At 38.9% G+C, this 26996-nt stretch overlaps 1 protein-coding gene across 3 annotated transcripts in view; it reads left to right on the forward strand.

The window, feature by feature from the left end:
- The window catches only part of EPHA5 (EPH receptor A5), a 279079-nt gene that overhangs the window by 233338 nt on the left and 18745 nt on the right, over positions 1–26996 (forward strand). For 2 of the 3 annotated variants that reach the window (XM_075203676.1, XM_075203659.1), the window contains exons 6-11: positions 7056–7180; positions 9546–9705; positions 11540–11645; positions 18757–18824; positions 19046–19189; positions 23787–23972. In XM_075203676.1, coding sequence (XP_075059777.1) covers positions 7056–7180; positions 9546–9705; positions 11540–11645; positions 18757–18824; positions 19046–19189; positions 23787–23972 — 789 coding nt within the window. The remainder of the gene's footprint in view (positions 1–7055; positions 7181–9545; positions 9706–11539; positions 11646–18756; positions 18825–19045; positions 19190–23786; positions 23973–26996) is intronic. The other variant, XM_075203669.1, reaches the window with a different exon arrangement.

A 26996-nucleotide genomic window follows, 5' to 3' on the forward strand; every position in this document is an offset into this window, starting at 1 on the left:
GAATACTAGTATTTTAATGTTGGGGCTGGAGGGAGGCCTAATTATAAAACATGGGTTGTATTGATTAAACACCAGGGCTGGTTGGAGTTTTCTAAATTGCATGTACCCATTTTTTTTCCAAATAGGGCCTCCAGCATTCCAGTATCCAGACAAGCAGCAACTGAACTAAACTCACCAAGAGCCAGAGGTGGTGAAACTAACAAGACAGGTAGGAGAGAGCAGGACAGTCTGGCAACTGTCATGAATCTGGTGGGGAAGTCCCGAATTTTGGTGACTGTCTCGTTTAGTGAGATTTGGGCCGACTACAAGGACAGTTGGGAGGTATGTCCCGCTTCACACTGTACTGCTTGTGAAGGTAGAGCTGTGTGCAACTAACAGTATTGCACAGTACTGCACACAGTATTGCCTGTGTATTTGTATAACATTTGTCTAAAATGATAGCCATGTTACATAATATGGACTCCCTGTCTTAAATACCCCAGGCCCCCCAAGCGTTAATCTAGCTCTGGTTAGCAGGAGGGAGCAGATAGCCGCTCCAAGTCTCTGGATAGGACACAGCCTGCAGAGCAAGCCGAGGAGCTCTAAGTCTCACATGATTTGGTAATCTTGTGAGACGAAGAGCTTCCCTGCTCACTCTACAGGAAGTTCCCACCCTGATGGATGTCAGCAGCACCAGAAGCATAGATAAGTACAGTGGGCTGGGGGTGTCATAATGTGCCTCGGGGGTGGCGTGATAAATGTAATGTTTTATTTTAATGAATGTATCATTGCCCCATGTTGGCCACACCCACAACACAATGTGGTCACGCCTTTTTCGGTGCTGCTGCGCAGGCCCACCTTGGTTTCTTTCCTGCTGGAACTGATGTGGGCCTGTGGACTATAAATGCCAGGGCTGATTTTTAGTCCCAGTCCGGCCCTGATGCTTAGCGTGGGAAAATTCACAAATACTGTTCATGGGACTACAGTTATGAGCATTAATATCTGTTTCATCAAAGTTACTGACATCAAGAATATCGGAGCATCTTGTTCGCTGACTTTGTAGGCGTTGACATGAGATTGTCCTCTTTCCTCTGTCCTGTTAGCTGTTTGCTGACCAGTCAACTTTGCATGGCGATCACGATCACATTCGCGTTCTGTTTAGTCACCAGTCATAGTTTGTCGTTGTGCTTTATAGCGCTCCGCCCTTTGTCTTTTTGCTGCTTCTTGCTGTGCTGTTACTCCCACAGCAGTCATTTGCATTTTAGGTGGCATCGCAGTTACACTTTGTCGCTTAAATTAATTTGTGCATTCCTATAAATTTAACACTAAGTACAGATAAAATGAATGGCTAGAAAATCGAGTCAGTTTGGAATAGCAAAGGTCGTTATAATTGGTAACCGCCACCACAAAAACCTAAATAAACCAAACAAAAAAAGCCCTCTTTATTTTGAAGTGAAGTGAGGAAAATGTAGTCAGTAGGAATAGTCAAGTACACAAACGAGCAAATGAGTCGTTTGCAAACATTTTACCAATTTTACCTGTGTGTTTTGTGTATATTTAGAAAGGTGAGGAGCAGCGTTATATATATATATATATATATATATATATATACACACACACACAGTGATCGATGTGGAAGTTTAAAAATGTATATAAAAGTGAAGTGTATACATAAGCATGTACTTCATATTGTGCATAATAACAAGTGTCATTATACATGCGTGAACAAGTGGACAAGCTGGGAGCAAAATGTTTTGGACTAAGTGATTACGGCATAGAATGAAAGTGATGTTTGTTTTGTTACCTGAAAAAAGCGAGTTTGACAATTGACCACTGTAAATTCATTCACCTTTAATGCCAATTTTAACCATACTTGCGAACTTTGGGATATTCCTCCCTGGGAGGTCCGGGGGGCGGTTGTGCATTTGGGGGCGGGGCCTGGCAAATGTGTCATTTGGCCCTGCCCCCTAGACGTGCATCACATATTATGGCCAATTACAGAAGGGGGCGGGGTCACTATGAAGTGCAAATTGCTTCACTAAGTCCCACCCCCCACCAATTAACTATTGCAGTGAATGGGAACCGGGAGGTTGCCCTGCTCTCCCGGGAGTCTTGGATGACTCCCGGAAATTTGTGAGTCTCCTGGACATTCCAGGAAAGTAGGCAACTATTTTTTTAACTCCAGAGAATATTCATACTTTAAAGCCAGAATTCAGAAACAGAGTTGCTAAGCAGCAAGTTTAAATAAAAAACACAGTTTAGATTGCTGCAGGACCAGACTACACTACACAAAAATGAACTGTTTGAAGGGAGGTCACATAGCAATTCTAAATAAACAATCTCAGTTTGAGATGTAAACTGTAGATTTCCGTTTGCTAATTGTGGTAAAGAAACCAATAAAGATCTGAGAGGATAAACACTAAACATACACAATCAAATCAGCCTAGAAACAGTAACATTCTGAAGGTAGGACTGTATGGGAAAGTGAAGGAACATGGAAAGTTATGTTTCAAAATTATTTTTGCTCCTTCGCACTACAATGTGGCCAATATGCCCCTCCACACCCTCAAAAAGTCCATGTAAATAATATGTAAACTGGACAAGTGTTCTTTGCAAAATACATTGAAACAAAAAAACATATGTGTTCAACCAATGCTTAAAAAAATATGTATTATAGCTTTACCTACATTTGTATACTGTCATTTGTTGTACTTATTTTTTTATCTTTTTTATTTATGTTATATATCAGCATAAATGTACATTTTGGATTTTGTTTTTTGTTTTTTAAGAATCTGTCCATAAATAATGTGTTGGATTCCCAGAAAAAATTATAAGATACCAGCATATCTGGTTGTGTTCCTGATCCCAATTCAGCAGAGTCATTCAGCAGTTGTTTTATAGTTCAGCAAAATATGGGAAGTTAAAATTTGGGTTGTCATGAAGTTAAAATTTGTTATGTCAAATGGTACCCAAAGACAAATGGGTTGCAACACAGTCTCAGGGATTATGTTATGCAGTTTCTTCTAGGAATTATGGCATGGCGAAGTCTGGTACAACAGAATCAAGAGTTTTCTAGTGGAAACATTTTTGCCCTTTAATGCTTGATCCAGCAGGCCAGTTTCTTTGAATTAACCAAAAACCATAGTAAACACCACATAGTACAAGATAATTACTGGGACCAAATGCATCCACTGACTTTATTCACACAATATATTTTGTTATAGTATACAGATGAAGCAAACAGAGACAGTGCCCCCTAATTTTGCAATAGTTTTCTACTGAGTATGCAGGGTTAGTATGACAGGATTAAATGTGGCCCTGGGGTAGCTCAATTTATCCCAAACAACTGCACTCCATCTTTACTCAAGAGGCTTCAAAGTAGCACAAATAGTGCACATGATAAACAATATGCATTCAGGGCCATCTTTTCCATTGGGCACGATGGGCAGGTGCCCGGGGGCCCCACGGGCAAGAGGGCCCATGGGCAGGGCTCCAGTGTCGGACTGGGGCATGAAGGGCCCACCGGGGGACTGCAACACTAGGGGCCCACCAGAGGGGGTGTGGCCAGCCATCGTAGAGGCGAGACCAGACACTAAAGGGAGAGTGGTCAGCCCACGAAGGACAGCTAGCACCATAGTGTAGTATATAAAGAATGCAGTGTGCTCATCCTTCTCTTTTAAAATGACAGGCTGACTGCGCACTTAGTTACTAACCTGCTCATGCTCCTCTGGGCGGTTGGATATCCGGAACGCCTACTCTCATCTGCCCTGCTCAAAGTGAAAAACACACTACCCCGCAGGTTCAGAGAGCCCAGACGCGGATCTCTGCACCTGTGTGGTAGTGTGTTTAACGGGAGTGTTTGGCAAAAACAGGGGGGAGGGGGGAGTTGCGCTCTACCCCTACTGTTGCAAGAGCAGCATTAACACAGGTTATCCCTCCCTACGAACCAATAATATACTGAAAGTTAAGCGCTCATTGACTTATGTATTATTCCAAGTGTAATACTAATAATAAAATTTGTATTCTTTTATCTTGAATACAATTCGTATTTTTCTATATCTTGTATTAGGCTGTGAGCAAAGTGCTCGGTTCAATTAGTGGGATAACATTTAATGTTAAGTTTTATTGCAATTTATTGAATCCTGGTTAAAATACATAAAAATACATTAATATAGACAAATAAAATACTCCAATTAAACCACAGTATTTATATTATGAGGCATTGATTTCTATATACATACATATGGTATGGCATCAATTGAACATACATAAAAAAATCAGACAGCCCTAGGTATATAGACCTGGACTAGTCTAGCTACTGGGAGGCAAATGGCAGTGGGTATAAATGCTGCATTGATCCAGATATAACACAGTCACTGATATCTCAATAAAATAATGTTCATAGCATACAAGTCCAGTAGATGGGAATTGGTATTTCTTTAAGTCTCTGCTAGTGAAATAAAAATATTCAGATCACTGTCCACATATATCACATGGTTATTGCTGCAATGCTTTCAAATTTAACTTTGTTTACTTACAGTTTCAATGTATATAGAGATGGTGGCCGGGTACCCAGTGTACTGAAATCAGAGGATGTTTCCCGTGGCCCGTGCTTGTTACTGGCGCCTGCGTTCCACTGTGGAACGCATCTGTCCCTTCCTGTTCTCGCATATGTCCAATAGATGAATTGTATGCAAGTCGGGAGTCAGCTGTTTTCTTAGCTCCTCCCTAACAACGGAGGGGGTGTGGCTATAACATGGCGGGGCCTACCGGTGGATAGTCCTGCTGCCCTGCAGGCCAGTCCGAGCCTGCAGGGCTCTTAATTAGAATAAATAATCCTGCAAAAGAAAAACCTGCAAAAAAAACCTTCAAGGGTCACTGAGCAAGTACATCTATCTATCTCTATCTCTATATATCTGTATCTGTATCTCTATACATCTATATCTATCTATAATATAGATGCTTAGTGGCATGTGTTAGTCTGTCTGTGTGTGTGTGTGGAAAAAATAAAACCAAGCTGCAGCGCCACCTGCTGGGCGGAGTTATACACTGACCTACTAAATTCTTAGTGTGTGTGGAAAAAAAAATTCAGAAAGGGCTGAAATTTGGTATACTAAGATGTTTTTAATTTGTTAATTTAATTTGTTAATTGTTAAAAGTGTTTATAAAGATTTAAAAAAAAAATATATATATATTTCTTGAAGGAGAAGTGACAGTTGGGAGTGGTTGGTGGTTGCCGGGGGTGACAGTGGGGAGTGGTGAGAGAGATCCCTGTGTCTGGATAGACATCTGGATAGATGTGGCGATGAAAATGAAGGATGAGGTGATGGAGAAGAATGATGAGGTGGTGACATGTGGACAAAACCACGTTAAAAAAGGGCGCTAACGTCGGGAAGTAACGCTCTTCCCTTGAGGAGGCCTGGGCTATGGCCCAAATGCATGACAAGAACCTTTTTAACACCTTAAGTAGCTTGATTTGACTAGAATGCATGAGTATCATGCACGGGTTAACTTGTATATATATATATATATCTATATATATAGGGGCCCCGGTGTACTGCTTTGCCCGGGGGCCCATAATGTTGTTAAGATGGCCCTGTATGAATTCATTCGATAGTGCCAAGAAAGAATCAGCATGTTTCCTGTCCTAAGATTAGATCACCTGACTGTAACCAAGAACCGGTGTAAGTACTGAGGCATACTAGGGTAGGTGACGGCCATCTATGTGTATTGCATATTCTTTAACCAAATGGGCATTCAGAGATAAAATATTTTTGCAATAAGTAATCTTCATTATAATACCACCCTTGGCTACACTTGTGTTCCAAATTGCCAGTGTTACACTAATAACATGGCTTGATTTGGTTTAACATATGATCTCTCAGAAATGCAATTGATGTTGTTTTGTTCTTTTGAAACAATGTTAGAATATTGGTTTGTCTGTGTACAGTACAACTCTTTTCTTTTCTGTAAAAGCCGCCCTTGCAGAATTAGTGACCTTTAAAAACAGGTTCCAGAGCAATTGCACTTTCCTTTCAAATCACACTGTGCAGTATCCAGTTGCAGACTTTTAAGATGGAATGATTGCAGGCTTTGTGTGGATGCTGAGATTAAATTACATTTTGTTTGGGAAAGTAAATTTAAAAATACTTCTACCTTTCTACTTCAGTGCAATGCATTGTAACGCAGATGTTCTCCGGATACAAAGACACTATCATCTGAATACCTCAGGGATCGATTTGATATACTTAATTGGTCTTTATCGCACTGTTACACTTTAACACTTCTATTAAAGAAGGCTCAAAGGGGTAACGTTACCAGCTTTATCATTTACTCTTGGTATACCGTTTCCTTTTTTTTTTATCTGTGTTATATTCAGTGTCAGAGCAGATTTGCAGGCAGCAGCACATGTTGGTAAGCTGTGAATAGTTTTGTAGGATGCACTTTAAATACCCATGCGGACATTCCAGTTTTAGGTGTACTCCAGCAGTTTAAGCATTCGCAAAGGTTGCAGATTTTTTTTTTTCCTGCTCCTGTCAAAAAAGTAGTAATTGCTTTGTCATCCTGAGGGTAACCATGACATTCATGTACATACATTTTGCAAGTGCTATAGACACATACAGAAGTATATGTATACATTTTAAGAAGTATAGTTATTATATTTAGGCATAAGGGGCATTCACTGCATATATTTTGGGCACCTGTTTAATAATTTACAGCGATAACCACTATAACCGCTTATCACTGAGATAAAAAAATTAATGGTCGCTGCAATTTATTAAATTAATATTACAGGGGCATTTGAGTGATACTGGCCAGGAGCGGTAAGGCTTATCGTACCACTTCACCAGGCCAGTCTCCATGGATATGCACATGTATGATCTGGCTATCTGACTCTCACATTGCGTACAGAGGACTAGGGCTTTAAGTTCCTCTTGTTGCAAAAAGAAAAAGTTTCTAAATATATTTATATACTGTAGAATACATATGTCCATACAAACACATATACTATGTACTAAAGATAAATAGACAAAGAAAATAAAATTATTCCTGTTTTGTTTTTGTTGTTCCTGCAGCTCCATCTCCCATCACTCATGTGAAGAAGGGAAAAATTGGCAAAAATAGCATTTCCGTGTCTTGGCTGGAACCAGAGCGACCCAATGGTATCATCCTGGAATATGAGATCAAATACTTTGAAAAGGTCTGACCCTTTGTAATATACAATCCTATGTTTGTGTTCTTTGCTCTCACTAACCGTTCCTGGTTAGGAAGCCATCAGCTACATAGGGACATTGATTATTAATTGATTGTGGCTGCAGTAAATTACCAGGATGACTTCCTCTGTGTGTGTTTTGATTAATGTGGCGTGTCAGCTTGGGAAAATACATTAAAAGTTCAGGTTGGAGATATTGGCAGACTTTGCTCATCTGAATAAAGGTCATGGACTTAAAATGAAATAGAAATAATATTTATAATAACTTTTTTTTTAATATAATACAGTTACTCTTATTCATTCTTATACAGTGAGGACAGTGAAATATATATGTCTTCCATACAGACAGTACAGGAAATAATTTTGTATGTAAATAATTTACGTAATAAATTGGCTGTAAATCATTGATTGTTTTGATAAAGTTGGAAACAAAACCCAGGATATGAAAGCATGTTTAAAATATTCAACTTGCTAAGAGCGTGTATGTTTATCATTTTTCTTTCCGAATCCCGTACAGTGCCAGAGGCAAAAGCAATTATATGAAGTGATAAGAGATTTTTAGTAAAAATGAAGTGATATAAACTGTTATGTTTATAGCGAGTACAGGAAAAACAGAATAAGCTGTTTCATTTACAAGATTGCATGTTGACAGACATCATTAGAAAAAACACAGTCCTGTATATAACCATGTATATAAAGTGTTAGAGACCACTCACACATACAGTGGGCTACACTTTTATATTATCTAGTTTTATTGTTAAAAAAGAGAGCAGAGGGCTCAGATAAAACCTATGAAGCTGATCCCCTGATTCCCAGGCGAATAAGTGATATCCAGTGTTTTTAATGCTTTCATGGCTGCCTCACACAGAGCGCCGGCCTCTGACATCATGGAGAAGTTGGGCAAAACTATAGACATTTTAGCTCTGTACATGGTAAAAATGCTTGCATACGGCACAAAAAGGAATTTTTTATACTGGTTTGGACAGGTCAGTAACCTTTATTTCACTATGAGAAGCTGTTGCTGCAATAAAAACAAAGCACTTAACTGATTGTATAGCACTACAAAGGTGCACATCAACTTATCACTTACCATTCAAAAACTTAATTTTAGGAGCAAATTCAGCTAGAATGTGCAATTTTGCACTTTTGCAAAACTCGTTTATGGAGAGGAGCAAATTTAAAGTGTGCACACAGATTAAGAGTTGAGAGAGGGTGAGGTGCGTCCTAAATTCTAAACTGCAGTGTAAAAATAAAGCTATATTCATGTGCTACATGCAAAAGCAGCAGTATTTTCCCTACATGCAAAAAAATGCAAGCCTTGCATCACAACTTAATTTGTCCAGCTGTAAATTAGTGCTGGATTAGTAGCTCGTTAGCTTCTATCACTAACTGAACCCCCAACTCTATTAGGCTGGAGGTGACGTTCATACTAAGGTAATGATCATTTATTGAGGGGACGGCAAATGGGACAAAGAGCAGGGAATAACTCAAACGAACTAAGAGCAGAAACAATTCTCCATTTGCACTTACATATAGATAATTAAATACAAGAGTTATCTGGCACTATGTAATGCCAAATTATGCAATCAAAACAATAATATTCACCATTATTAATCGCTAAATATTATTAATAATTTTTTATTTGTTGCACAATTTGGAATTACATAGTGCTTTAATAATATACTAATTCAATAATTTTGCCCTCTACAATTTAAAAAAAAATAAAAAATTCCTCATGAGTAAATTCTAAATTAATTTTGCACCTTAATAAATAGATAATGATTGCTTCAATAATTTATATATGACTGATGCTTCCTTTTATGTTGTGAATGGCAAATTAGCTCAAACAGCATTCAGTTTCTCAATCAGAGGCAGGTATTTAAAAACCAGTCTTTTGGTTGTGGGTTTTGATGGCGGTTTTAACAAAACCGCCGACGGGTTTGGACCACTAAATCGCTTTCGATGTGTGGCGGTTTAATATAACCCCCAAACTCGATTCTTAGTAAATCTAGCGCTAGGTCTGCAAGTGGTTCATTAAATCAGAAGGGATCTTATCACCAATGCTAGCAGAGCAGTAAGGAGTGTCCAAGGCATGTGCTAGAATTGGAAGGTAACAGGACTCACTGGAGTGTTGGATTTTGTCCTCCTGTAGTAGTGGTATCAGATAGAGTGTTCTCCTCCTTTTTACCTTTTCCTGTTAAATTCTGGTATAACACTGAATTATAATATATTAATTCTAATACATTTGTAACTAACACACTTTGAACCAGCTATGCAGCCAACTCTATTCTATGCATTTTTAAGTGTATTCATAGACACCATATTTTTGTTTAATCTTTCTGCACAAATGAAGGACCAAGAAACCAGCTACACAATCATCAAGTCCAAAGAGAAGGAACTCACAGCAGAGGGATTGAAGCCTGCATCATCCTACATATTCCAGATCAGAGCACGCACGGCCGCAGGGTACGGCGCCTTCAGTCGCAGATTTGAGTTTGAAACCAGCCCAGTGTGTAAGTCATTTTAATTACTGTCAGCTCATGTCCATGTAATAGTTAGTGGAAAGAGTCAGCAGATCAATACCATAACAGGGAACTGTCATTCTTACACGGCTCCAGATCTCCTCTCCCAGGCCCAATGCATTAAGTGAAGAAGCCTCATTCATGTCACTCAATTGGATAAGTTAACACGTTTGCTCTTGCTTTCTCCTCTGGTATAGTCCATGGGTGTGGGGGATAAATGTCAATCTGTTGGGAAAACTGGAACATTTAGAGAAAAGCAGATTTTTGAAGCATGAGGTCTCACTTTATGATCTGTTTTGCTATATTGATGTTTTTGTTTATGATTGCTTTACAGTGGTTAAAAAATACTGATACACAATACAAGTTTAAAGCTCTGCAGTTATATGCCACATTCATTTGCATGAAATTCCCCTTAGGGTAAAATCAAGAAATTTATTGGTATAAAAAAATAGTAATTATGATGTGACTATTCAGATAATCTTGGACAAGTTAAAGTGTTAGCAGCCACATTAAAATAAAATAAAAATTTAGACTTGAATTACATGCACCCCACAAAATACCCGTTCCACTGGCCTGCCTTAGACACTATTACTAATGAACTGTACTTTTAGCAAGCTGAGCTATCTTGGTCACTGTATATAAAGCACCAATACCCTCAATGGTGGAGAAACTCAGAACCTTCTCTACAAAATAAGGGCAGAGAAAACTTATAATCGTGTGCACCCATGCTAACCCAAAATTATTATTTTTTTAAATGTTAAAAATAAGTAAAAAATAAACACAGAAATAAAGAGATTAGATCAGATCAGTATCATAAAAATAATTGTTAGAGGGTTTCTGCAGGTCCTACACTTGTCTTTTCCCTGCACTTTGCTACGTGGAAACTTACACAGCGATGTTCAGTTACAAATACAATTTGTGGCCCCGGTCACTCTGTACTTGACTTGATGAATAGTCCATATGATATTTAGAGGGTGTCGGCCTAAGAATTGTAGTTCACACCTCGCTGTACCTTGCTTCCGCACAGCAAGGAAAACAGCAGTTGTCCAAAGGTGAGCACTGTTATTTTACTATTTAGTGCCCACAAACAGTATATATTTCATATTTATGATTTTGTGCCTAAAGCCTTTAATATTTATTGGAAAAATTTACTTTTTGCAACATTTGCCTTATGTAGTCTGTGTGCTCCAAATAGAATGAATGGATATTTAACAAAATAAATCTCTATCTAGTGTAAATACATACAAATCACTTGGATACACTAACAAACAAAAAAGGCATTCTGAAGGTGAAGGTGAGGAATCTACCCATACATTATATCAATCAGTTGCCTAACTTGTGTTGCCTTCATCCAACCCTGACGTAACCATGATTTTTAGGATCCCAACGCTTAATTTGCTTCCCAACAAACAGAACTCCTATCATGTAAAGAACATGCTATAATGGAGTTAGACATTAGTGGTAATTTATGTATCATAAAGCAATATTTAATTGTACAAGTGTTGAGGGAGCATTCTGGGATGTTACGTGCTTAATTATTGCATGCTGTTCATGGAAGACCTTGCTTCGCAGATCCTTGTTGACCCTTATTTTTCCTGGAATTTTACAGTATATGTTGTGTAATAAATATATATTTAAATATTCAATTCTATTGGAATTTGTATTTGCAGAAGCATGATGTTGTGCTGTGGGAAAATATTACTGCAATAGATGCAATTTTAATCGGAACAGTTTTGTAAAAGTTACTGTCACATAGACCACTGAGGCTGCCTGTGTGTTGCTTATAAATGAAGCTGTAATCTCTATTTTCTGCCTATCTACTCAGCATTTGCGGCGACCGGTGATCAGAGCCAGATTCCTATAATTGCTGTGTCGGTCACTGTGGGGGTTATTTTGCTGGCCGGAGTTGTTGGTTTTCTTCTCAGTGGAAGGTATGTGGAATGGTGTTGTGCTTTTGCAGCTGAAATAAGATAACATATTTTCATTCTATTTGCTCAGACAATTTAACTTATAAATATACAACCATTCTCACACTCTATCTTACACTATTAAGGCTCTTACTTGTACAAATTTATATTATTTAAGAGAATAAAGAAGGACATACAGACAGCTGCTGATAATTTTGACAAAAGGATAATTTACTATTTATGGTTAAATTAAAACGTTTTAGCTCATAATATCATATGTAGTAAATCTTCATTTATTATGGTCTAAACTTTAAACTACTTTATCTATCTATCTATCTATCTATCTATCTATCTATCTATCTCTATAGAAAGAGAGAGATAAATATATAGATATTGATATATACACACATTTAGGGGTATATTTACTAAACTGCGGGTTTGAAAAAGAGGAGATGTTGCCTATAGCAACCAATCAGATTCTAGCTGTCATTTTGTAGAGATCACTAAACAAATTATAGCTTCAATCTGATTGGTTGCTATAGGCAACATCCCCACTTTTTCAAGCCCAGTTTATTAAATATACCCCTTAGACTTTTGCATCAAATTGCAATTTTCTAACTTAAATCCCTTAATTTTGCTGCCCCTTGAGTCTGTTGCCTAATGGCATATTATGAGGATGACATACTATGAGCCTTGTTTAGAGCTAGCATCAAGTTCAAATCACTGGTACAAATTTCCATCTGGACAAACAACGTGGTAAAGCAAATGCATTTTTTTCTCCATGCAGGGAAAATACTGGTTGCTTTTGCATGTAAGACAAATACTGGCAGTTTTATTTCTACACTGTAATTAAGAGTTAAGCTAGGAAGCAGCCCAATTCCAACTCTAAATGTGCCCCATTTTTAAGTAGGTTTACTTCTATATCTAAATGAGGCCCTATGTTGTTAATCATTTTAAAGGGAACTGGAGTGGTAAAAAAAATCCTCAAAAATCTTTTTTTGCCATTTGTGTTACAAAACCACTCAACAGGGGCAAATGTACAAATATACTATATATATATATATTTACACATCTGCCTTTTTTAAGTTGAAGGGTGATAAGCTACAGCAAAAAAATAAAAGATATGATTTTTAGTCTATGAAACTTCAGGGCAGGTATGTTTTTTTTTGGAACACAGTTTATTCAGCCATATTGATTAGGAGTCTGGACTAAACCCAACCTTTTTGGATGTGTGTCTTGGTATTCTATGTGGGGGAATGGGGTACCTTGAGTCCAACAGGGAAATTTACTATGACGGCCCACCTTTGAGTTTAAAAAAATGTGTTGTACATAGTAAATATCCTCTTCAACCATACCCTTACATCATTGTGCCCGGTAGCTTACACAACATCCTGACCAACTGTGACTGCACACATAATGTGCGCAGCAAAGTTCAAGCATACTCTCTGTATGCAGCAGTGCTCACATACTTACTGTACACAGTAATGCGACATATACACTGTTCTAGGAGTGATTCAATATACACTGTGTACATAAGCGCTCAAACACACATATATACATACAGTATGTGTATAAATATATACCAATCAGCTACAACATTAAAACCACCTGCCTAATATTGTGTAGCTCCCCCTTTGTGCCACTAAAACAGCTCTGACCCATTGAGGCATGGGCTCCACAAGACCTCTGAAGGTGTCCTGTGGTATCTGGCACCAAGATGTTAGCAGCAGGCCCTTTGTAAGCTGCCAGGTGGGGCCTCCATAGCTCTGACTTGTTTTTCAAGCGCATCACACAGATGCTCGATCAGATTGAGATCTGCTGAATTTAGAGGCCAAGTCAACACCTTGAACTCTTTGTCATGTTCCTCAAACCATTCCTGAACAATTTTTACAGTGTGGCACGGTGCATTATCCTGCTGACAGAGGCCACTGCCATGAAGGAATACCAATGCCATGAAGGGGTGTACTTAGTCTATAGCAATGTTTGGGTATGTGGTATGTGTCAATGTAATACCCACATTGCCTTTTTCGCATACTGCATTCTGGTGCCATGTCTTCTCTAGGTAAACGAGTCGAGTGTGTGTGTGTGTGTGTTAAAAGAAAATGTGATTCAGTAGACTTTGGCACCTTTTACCACTGTCTCCATGATCGAGTTCTGGTGCTCACATGTCTAATAATAGTAATACTAATAATGTATGAAATCTCAGGGGGAGATACAGGAGTAATTCTACTTCAAAATGATGAAATAGACTTTGTTTCAGCCACTCAGGGAGGCTGCGAATTTGTAAAACCAGATGTGTGGATGCAAGAGTTCTAACATACTACTGTTATCTTATTTTTCTTCATGGGGAAGTGTTTATGCATATTTTGTTGTGACTGATTAGATGAAGGTGTGGCATTGGTGGAATGTATGCAAGACAATTTATTTGGAATGTTAGTAGACAGTGGTTTTAATAAAAAGTCAATATACTAATATAATGACTTCCAGTATTATTATTGTTACTGGCAAATACACACCGTGCTATATAATTCACAGTACTTAGTGAAGCATACGGTTGTATGGTATTGTACCCAGAGAATCTTCTTTCTCTGTTTACTAATGTGAATGGGAGTTTAATGAGGCAGATTAAGTATTATCTGTAGACAGGAGTGGGCCAAAAGGGAAGTTAATAAGTAAAATCTCTCCATTGTCAAAACCAAATATCAATCAATAGCGTTTCATCCAGGCGTCTATAAAATACGGCAGTACCTTTGTTATTCTAAAAAACTTTAAAAACACTTTAAAAGCATTATTTTCACAATAATATTCCTACATGCGGTCTCTTCTTTTATTGAATAAAATAATTGTACTTGTATGGCGGTCTCTTATTTTAAACCAATAATAAATACACTTCCCAAACGCATAATGCAGATTGTGTTGTTTACAACTGTCATGTAGAGTAAACTAAACATATCTTCCTCTGCACAATTCAAATATCCATTATCGGGCTTTTTAATTTCCTGCAATATTGCTTTTTTTTTTAATCACTTTCTTAATAAGTTTGAATGTTCCATTAAAATATAGCCGCTCAGTTTTTCTACCAAACTAATAGGATTATTTATTAACCATGTCCTATGCCGTGTCGCCATTGCGAGGGTCAAGCTGGCTGTCCTGAAGTGCTCTGTATATGGTTAATTTGTCTTTCCAGAAAGTCTTCAGTAATTATTTAGATAATTGGGGTTGAACAAGACAAAATAGAAACGTATTTGCATAAATTGTGACTACTAGGTCCTGACTTGCAGGAAATTACAGGCATTAATGATTGCAATCGAAATACATATTCACATTTAGAAAATGAATTTCTGTATCTCCGGAGTACAATTCGTTCTCTATATTGCAACAATGATGGTTTAGTTTTTATTTTGTTTCGTTCCACAGAAATTGATGGAAATAATAAACATAATTACAATTATGCCCAGAAAGTTTGCTAATACAGGATATTATTTACAGATATACAGTAGGGCTACAGAAAGTGCTTATCTAAATAGAGGCACTTTTAAAGCTGTTGACAAGTTGTCACCTGTTCCTGGTTCTTAGGGACAATCAAAGATTCTGGATAATTTGTCATTTTTGTTACTAAAATTGATTCTTTATAATGGATAATACTACTACTTACTATGTTTAGCATTCTGTATGTTATTCTCTGCATCTGTTTTTTTAAATTTTATATGTGGTTTAAGTTAATATTTATTGAAGATCATCATTTCAAAGCTAATACAAAGTCATGTTGGGGTTTGTAGTTCTCTCTGTATGTTTAGTTGTCTATATATGTATTCAGCAAGTAAGAGTGGACATTGTAAACTAAGGTTGTCAAGCATGAAAAACAAATCTAGCCTAGGCTTAGAAAGAACGATGAATAGGGACCAGGGGCAAGTATCAATTGAATTCAGGATCTTCATAAACTTAAACGCTACGGAATTTGCTGGTGCTATATAAATAAATGATGATGATGAAGAGTCTACGCACATCTCTGAAAACACAAAGCATAAGTTAAACTATGGTATATTTACCATATGTTACAGCTCTATAGTTTCTTCTATATTCACCATTCTAACATACCAACATAAATTTTGGCTTTTAATCAAGGTGTTCTATCAGTGCCAGATTTTTCAAAACTGCATGACAGGTCAACTTTAAATATGGGCTATTATTTTATTGTCACCTGGGCAACACAAACTGCAATTAGAGCCCTGTGTCTCAGTCCTATATGCTCATCAACAGTAGAACTTTATCAATAAGTTACAGAGTCCATGTTTGAATCGTTGCAAGAAAAGGAAACATACTTTGTAAGTTTTTGACAATGGGAAGGGTAGGATTTGTTTTTCTTAACAATTCAGTTTAAATAGCTTCTTCTTGTTCTATATATACATATTCACATGTGTCAATATAGATTGTCAACCAATAAATGGCGAAAAAAATCAGGCTCAGAAAATATTTTACTATGATGTGTTTAAAGAGGCATTCAAACCAAAACAATAACTGGAACCAGTCCTGTTAGAGAATGCTGGATTTTGAGCTCAACCTGCGTTCGGTATAAAATGTGCGTATTTTGGCCTTGCACACTCCCAAATTCATCCAGGCATTTATTTCAACATGTGTGCTGTTGAATGCAGGTGTAGGTTTGCTGTAATCTACTGCACAAGACACTGCACGATACAACCTATAGCTATGTGGAATATAAATTCACCAAAAAACACACAGAGAAAAAGATATACATTTAATTAATGCAACTTGTTATTAATAAAGCCATTAATGTTCAAACAGAAGAAAAAGAGAATTTGTTTTTTTTATTAGGATGTTCTTAATGTCTACTGAACATTAAATACATTTTTACAGTTGCTCCTGATTACAAACACATATTATAGTATGCATATCACAACTGTCTTCACTAGTTCTCAGGACTTAAACTAGCCCTGTAGCTGGAGCAAAATTTACGGCAGAGAAAGAAGTAGCTTTGAGATGCTCAAAGCTTAATTCGGATGTGACTACATGCGCTTGAGTTTGGCACGCCCCTACTGTATATTGACTCCTTTCCCTGCCCCATTCACTCCCGAAATTGTAGGCTGCAAGAAGTGTTCTTTGCGTTCGAATAGACAGCGCTGCGTTCAGTGGCGGATCAGGGGGGGGTGATCGCCCCCCCTAGCAGACACTTGCTGCCGACGGCTGCACACTATGTGCAGGTCCGTCCAGCCGTGACAGGCAGGGACAGTGTGCTGCCCAGCTGCTCTGACTGTGTTTAAAACACAATCAGAGCAGCCGGGCAGCACACTGTCCCTGCCTGTCACTGCTGGACGGACCTGCACATAGTGTGCAGCCGTCGGCAGCCTAAGATGTTAGAAAGGGGCGGGGTCTAAATCGCCCCCCCCCCCCTAAATCGCCCCGGGTACAGCATTTCTCTAGATCCGCCCCTGGATGCGTTCATGGACGTATCTCCCGGGTCTGGGCATGCAGGGCATTTTACCAAGCCAACATCTACATGCCAGACATTAGGAGTGCAGTTAGGAGCAAAGCAGAAAAAAAAGGAGTAGATTTGCTTCTGGACAAACTATGTTACAATGCAAGGGCTACAAATTAATTTATTTTTTTGCATGCAAGGTATATAGTTATACTGGTTGCTTTTTTAACATAGCACGCAAATAAATGATAGCTTTATTGATAGCTTTATACTTATACGGAAATTTAAAGTTCATGTAGGGCACATTTCCCTATTATAAATCTGTCCCCTCATTTTACATTTACCTCCCCCTCCAATGCAATATGGTTTTGCCAAGGTGCAAATTTACTCCTTTTTTTTGCTTTGCTCCTAATTCAACATCATGCCCTAAGTGACAAATTTATTGCCTGTTTATCTAATCAGTAAGTTTAGTACATCTGGATGTGTATGGTAGATAATGTTTCATGGACATGTTTTCTGCCGTCCATTATTAGTGAAGCCAAACCATTGCAATGCCAACATAAAAACCTGTAACGACATTATAATATTATATATTATCATGAGACATGTTTTTATGGCACTTTGGTGGTTTTCATGATCTAATTTTATATGTTAATGTGACATTCCACTATATACATTTATAGATCTCCAAAGACATTCAAAATGATGATGTCTTTATCACCTTTTCAATCTCATTTAGAGACCCTACAAACTCATTTAGCAATGAGAAAAACGTTTTATGTCATTGGAAATTTCGACTAAAAAAAAAAAGAAAATATATATTTTTTAAGAGGACTAAGGGTCATGCATTACAAGAAATACATGGTTCTTGTTGCTAGGATAAGGAGAACGAATATCTCAGTGGTTAAGAATATGGACTCACTTTAAGAGACCTGCTGGAGATTCTGGCTTTAATCACAGTGTAAGTCTTTTGTGACCTTGAAGAAGTATCTTTGTTAAAATCTAGGGGGTGTATTTATGGATATACGGCATAAGAGTGACTTTCTGTTACACTTACCGCAGTGATAGAAAATCACCAATCGTCATCCTTTATTGTTAAAATCTCGATCCCAATACTGGCCCAGAGCGTTTCACTAGAACTACTTTGCTTTTTCAGTCTGAGGGGACATGCGCATGCGCAGTATCAGTCATCATCATCTATTTATATAGCGCCACTAATTCTGCAGCACTGTACAGAGGACTCATTCACATCAGTCCCTGCCCCATTGGAGCTTACAATCTAAATCCCCTAACTTACACACACACAAACCGAGAGAGACTAAGGGCAATTTAATCACAGCCAATTAACCTACCAGTATGTTTTTTGGATTGTGGGAGGAATCTGGAGAATTGAATTGTCTATTCATTTTTTTCATTGATTTTCTTATGTTGTCGTTGTCCTGAAATGGGGATAACAGTATGAATATTCAGGCGGTACATGTACCACAGTGATGCTTGATAAATAGATTAACTGTAGTTTACGGTGGCTTGTCGCCCTTTTATAAATAGACCTCTGGGTTATAATCCTTGTTGGGCAATCTTTTAGAAGTATTGTTTCTTTTCTTTGATTATCCAACAAATAAGGGTTTACTATTCTTTAGAACGCCACTGTCTTTTGTTAAATAATAATAGAAAACATTAATATGTTGATCCTTGTTATAGGCGATGTGGCTATAGCAAAGCTAAACAGGATCCAGAGGAGGAAAAGATGCATTTTCACAACGGACACAGTAAGTACCATAAGTTGTGTAGTCCATAGGTTATTTCAGATATACTTTTATATAGAAGTTTACAAACTTGTCAAACTTGTCTAAAATAAAACCTAAGAAAGAAAATATTGAAGTGCTTTTATCTGATTACATCTGATTTATTGTTGTGGCTACTATTTATTATATATAACAATATAATGAAAATAACTTTTCTAGCGCTTTAACGACTAATAAGAAGTTAGTTTTCTGTTCCTCTACAGTTAAATTACCAGGAATAAAGACATACATCGACCCCCATACCTATGAGGACCCAAACCAGGCAGTACATGAGTTTGCTAAAGAAATAGACGCTTCCTGTATAACCATTGAGCGAGTGATTGGAGCTGGTATGTAATTACTGTGCCTCTAAACAATAGCTGGGTTCTATTTTAACTGTAACGTACCTGACAGCATAAACCCTAATGGAAAATGTTCTACTATACAGTTTTACTTTGTATGTCACCTGAATAGATTTGTATGGTCCAAATATTTCCATTTTCAAGATGTTCCTAATAGAAAAGAGAGAGCAACAACTTGAGATTCATGGAAATGCTGTGATTCCACCTGAGATTCCTCCTGCATATTGCTTTATCCTCAATTCTGGGCCATGCCAGCCTTTAGTTTCCCTGCCTTCTGAGTGTTTGCAAGACTGTGAAGCTGCAGTTCAGTTGTTTATAATACGCAGCAATATGTCCATAATGTGTGCACTGTATTCTTATATGCTCTCCTGGTGTCCTATTCTGTTTGGCTTCACCGGGATACCTTACCAAGAGACGTGAGGCCTGAGTCATTAAGACACGTATGCTGGGCGCATTGTGCGTTTGTTTTAAACCGCACATAAATCGGCTCTGCTAACGCCCAGGGGTAAAATTATCAAGCTGCGGGTTTTAAAACGGTGGAGATGTTGGCTATAGCAACCAATCAGATTCTAGTTAACATTTATTAGTACAGTCTACAAAATGACAGCTAGAATCTGATTGGTTGTTGTAGGCAGCATCTCCACTTTATCAAACCCACAGCTTGAAAAATTTACCCCCCGAAGTCAACAAGGAACAGATCTGAAGATACGTGTGGCGCTGACTACAGGTGAAGGATTACTCTACTCTGCTAGACCAGACACTTTAGGATATGTACAATATGTAAGTTGAATATAAAATCTCAAAGGAAAGCACAAAAAAAATATTAACTATTTAATGTTAGCTGCCAATATAATATAGTCATTTATGATTATACATAGAAATTTTAAAAAATAGTATTTTTTTCCCTTGGAAAAACATTTATTAGGCAGTACTTAATGTCTAGTGTACATAACAGACAGTTTTACAGTTGCTCCTGATTGCAGACCCACGTTATAGCACGATACTGACATTACTAGGACTCAGGACTTAGTCTAGCCCGGCGGTTCCCAAACTGTGTGCCGCGGCTCCCAGGGGTGCCGCGGCGCTGTCTCAGGGGTGCTGCGGGCCAGCCATAAGAAAATCAAACAGAAACACTTACCAATCCGCGTGACGCCGGGACCCAGCATCCTCCTCTCTCACGCAGCTGTCATATCAGTGACAGCTGCTGCGTGAGAGAGGAGGATACTGGGTCCCTGCGCCGCGCAGATTGGTAAGTGTTTCTGTTTGTTTTTTTTATAGCTGGCGCACGGCAGAGGGGTCAAAGTGAGAGAGTGCAGAGGAGCGTGACAGGAGGGGACAGAGCAGAGTGACAGCGTGACAGGAGGGGACAGAGCAGAGTGACAGCGTGACAGGAGGGGACAGAGCAGAGTGACAGCGTGACAGGAGGGACAGAGCAGAGTGACAGCGTGACAGGAGGGGACAGAGCAGAGTGACAGCGTGACAGGAAAGGACAGAGCAGAGTGACAGCGTGACAGGAGGGGACAGAGAAGAGTGACAGCGTGACAGGAGGGGACAGAGGAGAGTGACAGCGTGACAGGAGGGGACAGAGCAGAGTGACAGCGTGACAGGAGGGGACAGAGGAGAGTGACAGCGTGACAGGAGGGGGCAGAGCAGAGTGACAGCGTGACAGGAGGGGACAGAGGAGAGTGACAGCGTGACAGGAGGGGGACAGAGGAGAGAGACAGCGTGACAGGAGGGGGACAGAGGAGAGTGACAGGAGGGGGACAGAGGAGAGGGACAGCGTGGCAGAGGAGCTGTGACAGAGGGCAGAGGAGCTGGGACAGAGGGCAGAGGAGGGGGACAGAGGGCAGAGGAGCTGGGGCAGCATGAGAGGGCAGAGGAGGGGGACAGCGTGACAGGAGGGGGACAGAGGAGAGTGACAGGAGGGGGACAGAGGAGGGGGACAGCGTGACAGGAGGGGGACAGCATGGCAGAGGAGCTGTGACAGAGGGCAGAGGAGCTGGGACAGAGGGCAGAGGAGCTGGGGCAGAGGAGCGGGGACAGCGTGACAGGAGGGAGACAGCGTGACAGAGGGCAGAGGAGGGGGACAGTGGGCAGAGGAGGAGGACAGCGTGAGAGGAGCAGTGGAGGGGGACATCGTGACAGGAGGGAGACAGCGTGACAGAGGGCAGAGGAGGGGGACAGCGTGACAGAGGGCAGAGGAGGGGGGACAGCGTGACAGAGGGCAGAGGGGGCAGCATGAGAGAGGGCAGAGTGTCTGGATGCAGAGGGGGCATTATTGCATACAACTAAATAAGCATTTCTGTCCTGACCTAAATACTTATTACAATTTTTTGACCCAACTACTTCTAAAACAGGACTGCTCGGTAATTATTTTGGAGGGGTGCCTTAAAAAAATTATGGAGACTCTAAGAGTGCCGCGAACTGCAAAAGTTTGGGAACCACTGGGCTAGCCCATTAATTGGTGCAAGAGATATGACAGAAAAACAAGTAACTATGGGAATCCCAGAGCGTGATTTGGACGTGGCTACATGTGCTCGAGCCACGTCTTCACTGTAAATTGGCTAAGGCCAAACGACCCTTCCCTCCCCCATTCCCTTCACGAAATCATAGGCTGTAGTAATTATCCTTTGCGTACAAAGATGGAGCAGATACGGCTCTGCTTTCTGGCGTATGAGCAGATTGCTGGCATGCGCAAACAGATTTTGAATACGATACGCTCAATATTGGCAAATATGTGCCTTAATGGCACATGTCTAGTTTTCTCATTTGCAAGAGTATTGGATTAACCATCTTTTACTTTTATGGTCATAGGATAAGCAAAAATTGCAGAATTACAAGCAATTTACACTTTACCTGAAATCTTTCCAAATTTATCCCCAAATTTTTGGGACTGTAAGCATCAAATTATGTTGAAAAGGTTTTAAGAATGCTTGCTAAATGCTTAAATTACCACCAATGTATAAGATGCCTTAACAAGCTAGTGTAATGCAAGGTGAGCTAATTTTCTTATATGTACCTCTTCTACACCATATTACATGTGTGTTGAAATCTGCCCATGTAAATTCTCATGAAAGTGATAGTGAGTCTATCTGTCACAGCAGTAGGACATTTTATTTTACTGTAACATTTACAGTGCTCTATGTGTGCTACAATTTAAAATGAATATAATGAATTGTGCAAAATTTCATGTGTACTCATATAATTTCATGGATATTATTGAACAAATTTTCTGTTTTTATTTCCAGTCAAGTTAAAAGTCGCAGCAATGAGAGTTCTGTGTTTTTAAACTTTAGTGGGGAACTGGGAGCACTGAACTGTTCTACATCTGTTTTTACTAACGCCTTAGCCAAGAGGTTTCTATGCCACCAATAATTGTTTTGTCCAAGGCCGAAAATTAATTTCCTCCAGAAACACATAAAGTAGTAGTCTTTAGAAAGTAACTTTATGTTCATTAGATTTTATGCATAGTGCATGGCTTGTGAAGGATCTTGGCTTATGTGCATTAAGCCTGACCATGTAGGCAAAAGAGCATATGTGTTGAAAATATATGTATTTAATAGAGATGCTTGGGCTCGGTTTCCTGAAAACCGAACCCACCCGAACTTAGGGGATCCGAGTAGGCTCACAAGTCAGCTCGGTACTTTTGCGTGTCCTCGGATCTGTATCGAGGTAAAACGTCATTGTTGCGTTGTCGGATCTCATGGGTTTTGTATTACATAAGTATCTCCCTCCCCAGGAGATCCAGCACCATTGCTCACACAGAAACAGGGGTAGCAGTGTTCTTGTCACACAGCCATTGCTCAGTGCCATTGCTCATACAGAAACAGAAGGGTTAGCAGTGTTCTTGTCACTTGACAAAAATTGACTGGATATGGTTGGAAATTAATGTTATTGAGGTTAATAATAATGTAGGAATAAAAAAAAGCCAAATTATTTGATTTTAGAAAAAAAAAGGGAAAAAAACAAAAAACAAAACCTATACATGTGAGGGTGGTTTTGCCAAAGTCAAAACCAAAACATGAAGTTAATCCAGATCCAAACCAAAACCAAAACACTGGGGTCAGCAACATCTTTAGTATTTAATTATTTTAATAATTCTGTTCAAAATGTGCTTACTTTTTTACTTTGCTCTTTTCTGTGGATGAGTATTCTGGTCATCTTCATTTTGAGTCATAATTAGGATTAAACTAAAATTGGAATAAGAGCTACAAGTATTACCTCATCTATTTGTTACTTGCTTCTGTATCCGGCGCTACAGAATCTGTGGCGCCTTTTAAATAAATAAAATATTAATATTAATAATATTAATAATAATAATAATAATGCAACATTCAGGATATATAAAGCATTTTGTTACAGCATATAAGGCATTATGTTTGTTACAAGACTACTTGATTGATATGTCTACTGTCTTCATGTATGTCATATTTTTACTATTATGTCACGCACTACAGAATCTGAACAATAATACTAAATAATAATAATTAATGTTACCTTTGAAAGTCAAAAAAGTTGAAATGTTATAAAACTTCACATCTCAGTAAGCAAAAACTCACTTGTGGTCATCATTTTACCTGTATAGGTGAATTTGGGGAAGTTTGCAGTGGTCGAATTAAACTTCCTGGAAAAAGAGAGTTTCCTGTTGCTATCAAGACTCTTAAAGTTGGATATACTGATAAGCAGAGGAGAGACTTCTTGGGTGAAGCAAGTATAATGGGACAATTTGACCATCCAAACATCATCCACTTGGAGGGTGTTGTCACAAAAAGTAAGTACTGCTCATAAGAAAGTCAATAAATAGAAACATCTCAAATACTAAAAATTAGCCTCTAAATTTAAAGCTTCACCACTTTAAAAAAAGCTGCAGCGCTGGAGTGTAAGAGAAGCCGCAATGTCCATGATAGTGGTTTTACATTGGTCCTCCCCATCACACGTCCCCTCCGCAGTGACACACAGCTTCGGTTTTCAGCATGGGCTGAGACACTAGCCATGGAGCCCTAGGAAACTGCTGCTTAGAGCAACCCTCAGGGCTTCGGGGATAGTGTGGAGCTAATAAGCTATAAGTGGTAGTGTAGCTTTAAGTACAGTGTGATAGATATTTAGTCTGATATATAATGCAAAACAATACATTAAATGAATACAATCTTAATCTGACTTTAAAATAAACTATATGTGAAAACAACAGCTGCAGTGTATGATGTGTGCAATAATTTGACAGAAAGACAAAAATAATACAATCATATGTTAATTATAGCAAGTTAATTTTTTAAATAAAGTAACACAGACGATAGTGGGCCTGATTCCTTAAATTTATATATATATATATATATATATATATATATATATATATATATATATATATGTTAACCTGTGCATGATACTCATGCATTCTAGTCAAATCAAGCTACTTAAGGTGTTAAAAAGGTTCTTGTCATGCATTTGGGCCATAGCCCAAGTCTCAACCACCAACCACTCCCCACTGTCACCCCCGGCAACCACCAACCACTCCCAACTGTCACTTCTCCTTCAAGAAATATATATATATATTTTTTTTAAATCTTTATAAACACTTTTAACAATTAACAAATTAAATTAACAAATTAAAAACATCTTAGTATACCAAATTTCAGCCCTTTCTGAATTTTTTTTTACACACACACTAAGAATTTAGTAGGTCAGTGTATAACTCCGCCCAGCAGGTGGCGCTGCAGCTTGGTTTTATTTTTTCCACACACACACACAGACAGACAGACAGACTTACACACACCACTAGACATTTATATTATAGATATTTATATATTCATTGCTTTTCATGAAATACACTTATTGGATGTTATTAGTGTCTAATGTGCATAAAATGCATTTTTTACAGTTGCTTTTGATTGCAAACACATGTTCTAGCATGCATACATGACCGTCATAACTATCAAGCGGCACTTACGCTTGACCTTTGGCTGGTGCAAGTGATACGAGTGGAAAACACGTACATTAGAGATGCCCAAAGATCTTGGCACACCCTTACTACAAATTGCGTGTGTGCTTATGCCCGTTACCTTTCCCATTCCACCCATGAAATCGTAGGCTGTTTTAAGTGTACTTTGCGTTTGAAGATGAATTGGATGTTCTTGTGTTCACTGGCATATAGTTAGTTTCTGGGCATGCACAGTGCAATTTAGCACAAAATACGGCAAGTATCGGGATTTACATTCCTTAATGAATCAGGGCCATTATGCTTATTTTAATACAGAAAAACATTATCATTAGTACCTTATTTTATGCTTTCAATAAATCCTTGCAATATAAAGGAACATGTAAAACATGATTTTAATTTTGATGACAAAATATGTTTAGATATATTTTTTTCTAATTGTTTGCATGATGTAGATTGAAATAATATTCAATTTTTACTGTGTTATTTTCTTTGTGATCTTGTTAAAGCAGCCACTTGGCTTCTAATGTGACTTCTAATTCGCCATGTTATTTGTGTCTTTAATTTCATGCTTCCTGATCCAGAGCTAATGTGCTCAACAATTACTTTCATACTGCAGCACACAGATGAGGGATCAAATGTATATCTGTAAAATGCAGGCAATATATCATGGAAGGAAAAGAAAAAGTAGTGGTCAAACTGATGAGAACAAGTGGCTTAAATCTTACAATGATTCAATTTTCTTTTCAATTTGGCTTAGTCAGGTGTCCAAATCAGGTCTGTGTTTAATGTGAGACATGGGATTACTGGCATCTATATACAAAGACAAAGTAGCATAGAGAGAAGAATCCTATGTTATGTAGACAAAGCGTATCTGTGGACTTGGCCCTCGAACTCACACTCCAATTAAACCAAACGTCACCTCTAAACACACCTCCGAACAAGCTGCACAAATAACACATACACACACGCACACACAAACACATACACACACACACACACATACACACACACACCCTGAGGAGCTTGCTGGCCCTGTCGCTTTGCTTTAGAATATAGATGGCTACCACAGATTTTCTTCTTCTCCATTCCTTTATCTCTGCCTCTGCTACCCCAATTCCACTTCTAACCAAGTGAGAACCTCCCTTGTGCAGATAGCACAGAACCACTGTAGCACCAGGATTCCTCACCACAGAAGCACTGTAGCACCAGGGTTCCTCACCACAGAAGCACTGTAGCACCAGAGTTCCTCACCACAGAGACACTGTAGCACCAGGGTTCCTCACGACAGAAGCACTGAAGCACCAGAATTCCTCACCACAGAGGCATTGTAACATCAGGCTTCCCAATGACAGTGGCACTGTAACATCAGGCTTCCCAATGACAGTGGCACTGTAGCACCAGGCTTCTCCACGACAGAGACACAGCTGCACTCCCACAACAAAGGCACTGTAGCACCAGGCTTCTCCACGACAGAGACACAGCTGCACTCCCACAACAAAGGCACTGTAGCACCAGGCTTCTCCACGACAGAGACACTGCTGCACTCCCACAACAGAGGCACTGTAGCATCAGGCTTCCCAATGACAGTGGCACTGTAGCACCAGGCTTCCTCAAGCCAGAGACACTGCTGCACCAGGCTTCCCTACAACAATAGCATTGTAGCACCAGGCTTCCCTACAACAAAAACACTGTAGCACCAGGCTTCCCCACCACTTGCTCCCATCTGTGAGCAGTAGGAGGAACGTTTGAGTTACAAAAAAATCAGTATTTATATTCATGTAACACTGGTAATACACTGCACCGCAAGTTGGTCCTGAATCCTTGCTCTTTTCTGGTGCATCCTGCAACAAAGAGTCAGAT

The sequence above is a fragment of the Mixophyes fleayi genome, chromosome 1 (genome assembly GCF_038048845.1).
Source record: "Mixophyes fleayi isolate aMixFle1 chromosome 1, aMixFle1.hap1, whole genome shotgun sequence".
In the NCBI taxonomy this organism is placed as follows: domain Eukaryota; kingdom Metazoa; phylum Chordata; class Amphibia; order Anura; family Limnodynastidae; genus Mixophyes; species Mixophyes fleayi.